At 37.1% G+C, this 8,899-nt stretch overlaps 1 protein-coding gene across 1 annotated transcript in view; it reads left to right on the top strand.

Annotated features, from left to right (window-relative positions):
- The first annotated feature begins 5,197 nt into the window (after positions 1-5,197).
- Positions 5,198-8,899, top strand: part of LOC145774246 (uncharacterized) — a 28,244-nt gene continuing 24,542 nt past the window's right edge. The window contains exons 1-3 of the mRNA XM_082585435.1: positions 5,198-5,388; positions 6,855-6,975; positions 8,270-8,440. Of these exons, the coding sequence (XP_082441561.1) occupies positions 5,291-5,388; positions 6,855-6,975; positions 8,270-8,440 (390 nt within the window). The 5' untranslated portion in view covers positions 5,198-5,290. The remainder of the gene's footprint in view (positions 5,389-6,854; positions 6,976-8,269; positions 8,441-8,899) is intronic.

Raw genomic sequence — 8,899 nt, 5'->3', positions numbered from 1 at the left:
GTAGAAGTGGTTTTTCTGCACTTGTAAGTGTGAAGACACAAGCAGGGTTACTTTATTGGTGTTTTCAATGCCAAATACGAGAAATTTGGCTTTTTTTGATGCGTTTGATTGGCTATGTTTGTTCGGCATGTTGGCATTTTTTTGGCGTTTTCTGAAAGTTAACTTCAGCATTATTGAAGTTTTGAAAAAACGCTATTTCAACTATTTGCGTATTTACAAAGAATCAGTCGAAATGGCAACCTCTCATCTAAATCATGATAATATTTTTGTTTTCCATAATTCTGTTACATTTCGGGCTGATTTTGTTTACAGCATCGTTCAATCACTGCTTCGATGATTTTTTTTTGTAAGCCTGTGGGTTGTTAAGAGGCATAAAGCATGGTCACTGACTGTTACAGCAAAGATACATGCCAAAACATAGTAGATGTCTGCTTATACCAACAAAAAGTTTAAAGATAGTAGTTTATTATGTATACTGGTAAGTAGTAATTGTTTGTTTTGTTGTTTTTGTTTTGGATATGGACAGCTTTGTCTGACGCAAATAAATAATAATAAAATAATAACAATAATTATGTTGAGTCGATCGTACGATAGGCCTACAGAAGCCAACCGGTCTTGGATCATAATTACCGGTGTAGCCGTCTATAGATTTTTTGTTACCAACAAATGTTTCTCGACATTCAAGTTAAGCAAAAATTGACAACGATAGACATATTTTTCGCAAATGAGGCTTAAGTCATCGGTGGAGCGGCAATGGTTGAAAGCAAGGGCGACTCGCTAGTGTGTGCTGCGGTCATCGGACCACTCAGCATGCGACAACTCAGCAAGTGCTTCAACTCACCAATTACATTTCAGCAACTGCCAAGTAAGCAAATGAGATTTAGGCTACGTGCTCACGTCAGACTTGCTTAGTCATAGCTTGTCAAACGCATTTTGCCGACATGTGACATTCCAAGCTTTGGCTTGCTCAGTTGTTTAGGCTACTTACTCAGTTTCATCATTTACTAACTTTAGCCACTTGCTGAAATGTTGCTAGCTCAGTTGTCACTTGCTCATTTGTCGCTTGCCTAGTTCACAACTGCTGACTTGAAGGAGACTCGTGTGCTATGGTGCTGCAGCACATCTACAAAAGTTTTCACGAAAAGTTTCTCAAATATCTTAGCGTTTCTTCTGGCCAACATGTATTTTACGTTCTCCGTTCGCAGAATTGCTGACTGTTATAAGTGTAAATTATATTTGCGTGTTCAAGGAAATAGTTTGCACAAGGTTACAGTATAAAAACACTTAAATGTGACGTCGAAGAGCCGCGAGTTTTCTTGAATTGCCAATACAAATGAATAGGTTGTTCTGTGTTAGCACGATTGAGCAGGATCCTAGTGCAGTCTGACATCTCATTTGACGGAGATGCCAGAGAGGAGCGGCCAGAGGAAGGGTAGGTTTCGCTGACCCCAGAGTCTTCTTGGGATCGGCCGCTGCAATCCTGTCATCCCGTGGCGAGTGGGACAACGGAGAGGGACGGTTAAAGATTTCCCGCTGCAATCACTCTCCCGGCATCGGGCCGCTTCAGATAGGGGAACGAGTTATAGATGGGCTGTTATGCCCTTGGCAGTCTAGAATTTTTCAAATATGTTCAACTACCGTATACTGAGCTAGTGAAACTCACCGCTGCAGTCAGTCGTCCCTACAATCGAGGACGGCTGAGAGGGGCGGTTGAAGAGAGAGTCTCGACTGGTTCTTTTTTCTTCTAACCGTAGAAGGAGGTTTGGAAGGAAGGGAAATGTCAGATGACAAAGGAATGTTATGTTTTTGTGTTATGTCTTTTGTTTTCGTCATGATCACTCACAGGGCTTGGATGGTGGATCGTTTTGTGTTTCATATGTATGTGTTGCTAATATCCAGACATATCTGCTTTTGGATGATGCCCCTTTAGACGTTGAGTCGTTTGGTTAGGGCTCCATTTATTTTTATTTTGCTTTTTGTGTTGTTGTAGACCAAAGACAGGTACTTCATCATTATTGGTTTCACGCAGAGTTTCTTCAAGATTCCGTAAAGGAGTGACTTACGCTATTGAAGGATTTTTTTAAAGTCAGTTATCATGACGTAGGCTACAAGTCCCCATGTTGTGTTTGGGGTGCTTCCAGCAGACTTGGATAACTAGATAATTCTAGTAGTCTAATTCGATAAATTAAAGCAAAATGTAGGTAATTCTAATTCTAATCTAATTTCATAAAAACTTGTTTACTCTAATTCTAGTTCTAATCTAACCTCCGGTTTTGTTAAAAATTCTAGTTTGTCCAACAGTGTTTTTCAACAAATGAAAGGAAACTGCGCTCTTTTCAACTTCATGCAAGGAAAATGCAATAAAACAATCAAGATCAAAGTGTCATACTGTCATTTTACCGCTTAAACAGCAAAGTCAGTAAAGACTCGATTCATTTATCAATTCACCTACGTCACAATGTCTATTACGACGTATGTGGTTTTGGTATTGTTATGGTGGAATGACAGTTTGATCCAGAGTTGCAATAAAGGCGTTTTTATCCAAATAGAAAAAGATATGTGACAACTGCGTCAAACTGATTCTAATCTAATTTAAATTCTACTCTAATTTGTGAAAACTTGAGTAGCTCTAATTCTAATTGTAGTCTAATTTGTAAAACTTTGCATAGCTCTAATTACAATTCTAATCTAATTTTAAAAAGCTGAAATATGTCTAATTGTCCCAGTCTGGCTTCCAGGGCGGCTTGTTATATGTTCATTGTGACATGCTCTATTCTGCGGTTTGGCAATCCACATTTATGATTTGGACAAATCAAGTTTGTGATCATGGGTGTGAGTCTGTTGGAGAGGATTTTACTCAAAATCTTGTAGTCTGTGTTGAGGAGAGAGATTGATCTCCAGTTTTTGAGCTTTTCTTTTTCTCCTTTTTTGAAGATTAGCTTCACTTTTGCTTCTCTCATGGAGGGGGTCATTTTTTTCTCAAATAGCAATTATTAAGCATTTCCAAAATGTCGTGTTTCAGGAAGTGTCAATTGTTTATAATTGTACCGTACTACTCTCGCCAGTGGCGTAGCAAAAGGGGGGGTTTTGGGGGTTACAACCCCCCCCCTTTGGCATACGTGTGACGTCACGATATTGAGAATGATGCTCTCAGTCTAAAAAAAAATTGCCTAATTTTAAACAAAATTGCATTAAAATAGCAAGTTTTGCCAATACCAAACATTCAAACATCTCAGCCAGGAATTAGCAACAAGAAAACACAGAGACTTAGCTTTATTTCCGAAAAATGCCGAAAAAAACATGATCTTATCCTTTTGCTATGTCACCGGACAGCACCATTTTACAGGAATATTCGTACCTACATTTTTGTTGAAAATGCTCTCAGAATGCACCAAATTCAAAGTAATTTTTCAAAATTTTCTGTGGGAGGTCCCCCAGACCCCCCGCCGCTGGGTAGTCAACCCCCCCCCCCCTTTCAAAATTCCTGGCTACGCTACTGACTCTCGCAACAGACAAAATAAAAGTTTTCTCTCTCTCTCTTATTTACAGGTGATGTTGAATGTCGTATTGTTGTTGAGCTGTGTCTGTTTATGGTCAAACAATATTTTAACCTTAAATTTTATAAACAAAAATTAACGTCCACATAGCCTACAATACAAGGCAATTTTAAGCGAAAAGTAATTGTCAAAACAGGCTAAGGGGTGGGGTTGGATGAAAATTTCAAAAGTTTTTTTACCAAGGGTCTTAGAATATACTGTTGTATCCTAAAATCAGAGTTAAAGTTAAATTTGAAAAAAAAAACGATTAACCTCTCCCTTAATTTTGCGTGTTATAACGTCAAGACAAGCAATCTCATTTGTCGACTTGACTTGACTTGTCGTCAAAGCATTTGCATTTTGAGAAAGTACATGTAGTAAAAACTTTGGGCTAGATAAAAAGTTTAAGATAGTGACTAGTGAAATAATAATAATGGTATGGTTTTATTTGTTGTTGCTCTACAACTGCTAAGGTATTTTAGTGATAGGGCTCATGTTTAATTTTGTACCAGATTTAAGATGTCATCACATTATTACCCAACTTGTCTTCACTACCGTTTTTAAAGTCTTTGGTACGACCCGACCTGGAATCAACTAGAGCCGAAGGCAAAACCGCTCGGCCACTGAGTTGTTAGATAGTGAGAAAGGTAGACTTGAGATCCTAAGTTAGTTGCTGAGTTAGTTGTAAGCTACCATTGGTTTGTAGAGAACCATTATGACTGCTGCTTGTGTTTGTGTATCGTCTTATCCAGGACCCTTGAGAAGATAATTTAGGTCAGGTAGCCTACCACTAAGAACCCGGGTCCAAAAAAGTAGAAAGTTTGGAAATTTATCCTATACGAAAGAGAATTGCTTCTCTACTTTGGCTAACCAGGGATATCTGTTTTCTGAAAGCTTTTCATAAATGTGGATAACGTAGGCTAATACAGAGCTCAAAGTAACTCACATAAGAAAACGGTTCGACAAAAAGCTTAAAACATTTGTTGTAACATAGCGGTAACAGATATCAACTCTCAATCGCTCATTCAACACATTGAAAAAATAGCCCACAATAATAACCTACCACCGTGTTTCAAAAATTAAGTGATGACTTTTCTTTACATGCTCTGGGAAGATCGCTGACAATGTTGTGTGACGTACAATTAATAAACTCAAGTTTAACCAAAATTATAAACAGCTGGTAGGATTGTAGCAGTTGTAATGTAGCCTACATTGCAGCTTATAGTTAGCACTTGCATATTCCCAGCAATACTGCATACTGCTCATTTACAATCAACTTTTTTTTAAACAAATTGGTTAAGCGTATCAATCAGATAATCGTATCACAATTCACAATGTGACAAATAGGTGATATGACTAACCGATTTCATCTGTAGCCTACTAGTTTAGCTTACTGCCATATAATTTGATGCACACCCTGAGTACCATTACTAAAAGTAGCCAACTGCACCAGTAATTTACCAAGACTGGATTTCTGCCTTTGCTGCAATGGCCAGATCGGAATTGAAGCAGAAAATGTGTCTATTGTGTTAAAAGCTTTTACAGTATTCCACCCCTCCTGAAAACAAAACATACAAAATATTTTTACTTTTTTAAATCATTAAATAAGTTGGTGAATTTTTTGTTTAGGTTGAATATCTTACTACGAATGGCTGCTTGAAGTAGTTTTATCTTATTACCAAAAAGTTGTTTCAAAAAATAAGTGTAATATACCAGGGATGTAATATACTAATGACATTGGTTAAAAACTGACTATGCTGGCATTTTTTGTGTATGTCTTTCTATTGTGTCAAGCTACTGTCGTCTATTCAAGTGAAGACAGTTCTAGTTGTCAAAGCTTTGTAAACTCAAGGTAATTATTTAACTTACTGATTTCTAAAATATTATATATATGTACACACAAGTAGAAATATTTCTGCATATAAACCATTAAACTAAAGTTTAGTAAAAGTGGGTATGAGCACATTTAATTATATACATAGCTTGGTCAAAACATAGAAAAGGTATTGCGTTCAAAATCCAATGATGTGTTTTAACTGCATTAGCAACGTCAACGTTGGTTACAGTTAAAAATTTGCGAATGATTTTGGGTTTTTTGGCGTCATAATGCAGTCTTCGAAATTAGCGTCGGCAATCGGCAATTGCCGAGGTGATTGCCGACGCATATGCATGAATGGCACATTAGCGTCGGCAATAAAAGTGCCGAGGCCAAACGAGCGTTTGTAAGGTTAGGGTTAGACATTCCGCCAGTCGTTATGCCACAGCCATAGATTTGTTCCTTAGTCAACACCCTGATGGAGCTCTGCGAAAGAGGCGTGTGGGTGGTTATCAAAGCACGAAAGCCGCAAAACGTGGATGCTTTATTGCGAACGGCGAAGACAGTGTAGATTTACAGTACAGCCAAGCGAAGAGCCTCTTGAGTCTTGATGTGTCTGATTCCAGTGATAATGTGACAATCTCATCCTCCGATATAGCATTTGATGATTCCGATTCTGACAGCTAGTTCTTCATCAAATTGACTTTGTGTTGCTCGCAGTATCCTAATTGTGCCAAAATTATGTTAGTGTAGGTAGGCCTATAGTCTGCGTAAATCGAGGCAATTTTCTGGCAGGGAGCTATTAATTTGTTACTAAATTCAGTTGTTTGCGTGATGCAAGCCTGACATACATCGGTATGTCAACAAGACATTTATCGACTAGAGCTGGGGAACACCTGAATTTGAATTCTGTACAGAAAAGCGCAATTAAAGATCACATTTTCTCATGTACAGAATGTCAAAATAACGTTTCTATCAAGCAATTTGAGATCATGTCCAGAGGCAGGTCTGAGTATCAAACTAAGATCTTGGAAGCCTTGTACATAAAACGTCACAATGCACTTTTGAACAGACAATTGTATGCTTGCGGCTCGTCTTTCTTGCTCTCTGTATTTTAAAATTAGTTTTTTCGCACCTTGCCTTTCTACCATATCATGTGATCGGTTTAACACCTTTTGATGCAGTTACCTTTGATTCTCTTGGAGCCTATCGTTGAGTTTGAGCTAGTCAGAAGTACTGTGCAGTTTTTGTCTTTTCCTGTTTATAGATTTAGTTAACCATTGTATTTTATTCAGATGTAGTTAAGTTGTATATATATTATTCCTGAAGAGGACATCTTGTGATGTCGAAAACGTTCGATACTTAATTTGTTGCGTAGTTTTGTGTTTCTATATGTAGCCTAATAAACTTGAAGATGTTAAACTTGATCACGTTACTCGGCTTCGTATGCCTATGGTTTAATAATATGCTAATTTCGAAGACTGTAGTGTAATATTTTTCAGATGCACTTGTTCTTCAGAAATGATTGACTGCTCCAGTCAACAGCTCTACAGTATGGTAGAAAAAACTGAAGAGTCCATACGAACTTTAGATTTCAGTAACAACTTAATTTCCAAAACAGTGGTAGGTTGACATTTCTTTTATAAATATTTGTGTATACTTTAATCACAATGTAAATGAGATAAGTTTCATATGATTGGAATGAGGTGGAAACGAAATATATTAGTTGGAGGAACGCATTGAAAACTAGAAGATTAAAGGGAAACATTAAAAAACGAAAGCAATGAAAACAGGAACAAAGCCAATGAACAAAGTCGTTGGTGATCTGTGTAATACGACCCATCTGTGTAATATGCAGAAGAGTGATGGAGAAACTCCAATCAATGCACAAAGTGAAAGTATTTAGCACATAACAAGTGTTTGGGTGTCATTGGAAGACTGAAGAACAGATTGAAGTACTAATGTAGAAGTGAGTAAAATCCATGTGATATGGACCTGACCAGAACTATGCAACACTGGGACAAGACGACTTCGACTTGTTAAAAAGTTCAGAAGGATTCGAGCTTGGTGAAAAGAGTTCAGAGAATTATTAGGTGTGCTTTGCAGTAGAGTGTTTTCTGCAGGTTGCAAGGAAGACACTAAGTGGTGTATATGAGTAGTGTGATGTGTTGTGGGGTTGAATGCTGGGCTATCTTGCTGGGAGGATATTAGGAAAATGCTGACATTGAAAATGAGAATGATTAAGGTGATGTTTGTGTGGCAAAACCTTCATGATAAAATTACCAATAATATGTTGGGAAAGTGGACTGGCGTTGAGAGTATTGACGAACATGTCAGAAGGTATCGTCCAAGATGAATGGGGCATTGTGAACAAAAGGATATGAAATGTGTTGTAAGTAAAGTACAAAAAAAAGTTGGGATTGTTAATGAAGGAAAGGGAAAACCTAAAAACCATGAGACGAAAAAGTGAAAGGCAATATAATGAGACGAAGTTTAAGTACCGTATACAAATAACGAAATTACTTATTTAATAATAATGGAGTTAATTGGAAGCGTCACTCAAAAACAATTACTACATATTACCTAATTCATTTTGAAGTGTCGGCAAATGGAATGTTGTTGTGCATTGTGCACCTAAGCTTGGCAACCATGCTCTATCACCACTTCAGAGTAAAGGTGTACATTTGAACTGCACTTAAAATCTATGAATGAAATCATTGCTTGTGACATCCCAGACATGTAGGACGTAGATTTTTAATAGCATGATAGCCTTGACAGGCCTCTGCTTCCATTTGCTTTATGATAACTGGTTTATCTAGTTAAGCTGCAAATGATTGTTAGCAAACATTTTGTCATGATATTTTGATATAATTAATTGCTTGTTGTGAACGAAAATATTTTGTTTATTACATTGTAGGTTCTGGAAGCTCCTTCACTAATATATCTGAGCTTGGCAAACAATAAATTGAAAAACCTGCGATATGACACTTTCGATAACTTGGATGAATTAAAGACATTGGTTCTCAGCAGCAACTTTCTTACGAGAATCACTGATGACGTATTTGAGCGGAATCCTTTAAAACTGGAGGTGCTTACTGTTTGAAGTATAATTATGTTGTTGGTAGATTGGTTATTGCAATGGTTTTCAACCTTTTTAGGCTTGCGACACCCTTCGGAAAAAAAATTGTGGCACCTTGAATTAGATCAACGATCTTGCACCTCGAATGCAGCAGTTTGTTGGAACAAATCTTTAAAACCGTTTATACCATAGACTTAAAAAAATGCTATTCATAGCTTCTCTGCTTGGCAATTCATAATAACATCTTCAGAAATCAACATAATAATAATAAAAACACTTCAATTTTGCTTGAATATTGAATGTCACTTTGAAACAACATTTTAATGATAAAAAAGTTTACTCTTTTCAAAGTCAATGTAAAACTTAATTGATATACTGCTCTTTCCTATGCAGACAATATGGGCAAACACTTTTCCATGCACAGCATTCACTACAATTTATACAGACGTTGACATCACTAAGCCACAA

Source organism: Aplidium turbinatum, chromosome 7 (assembly GCF_918807975.1).
Source record: "Aplidium turbinatum chromosome 7, kaAplTurb1.1, whole genome shotgun sequence".
In the NCBI taxonomy this organism is placed as follows: Eukaryota; Metazoa; Chordata; class Ascidiacea; order Aplousobranchia; family Polyclinidae; genus Aplidium; species Aplidium turbinatum.
The sequence above is the reverse complement of the archived record's forward strand: the minus strand, read 5'-3'. Positions and strand labels throughout refer to the sequence as shown.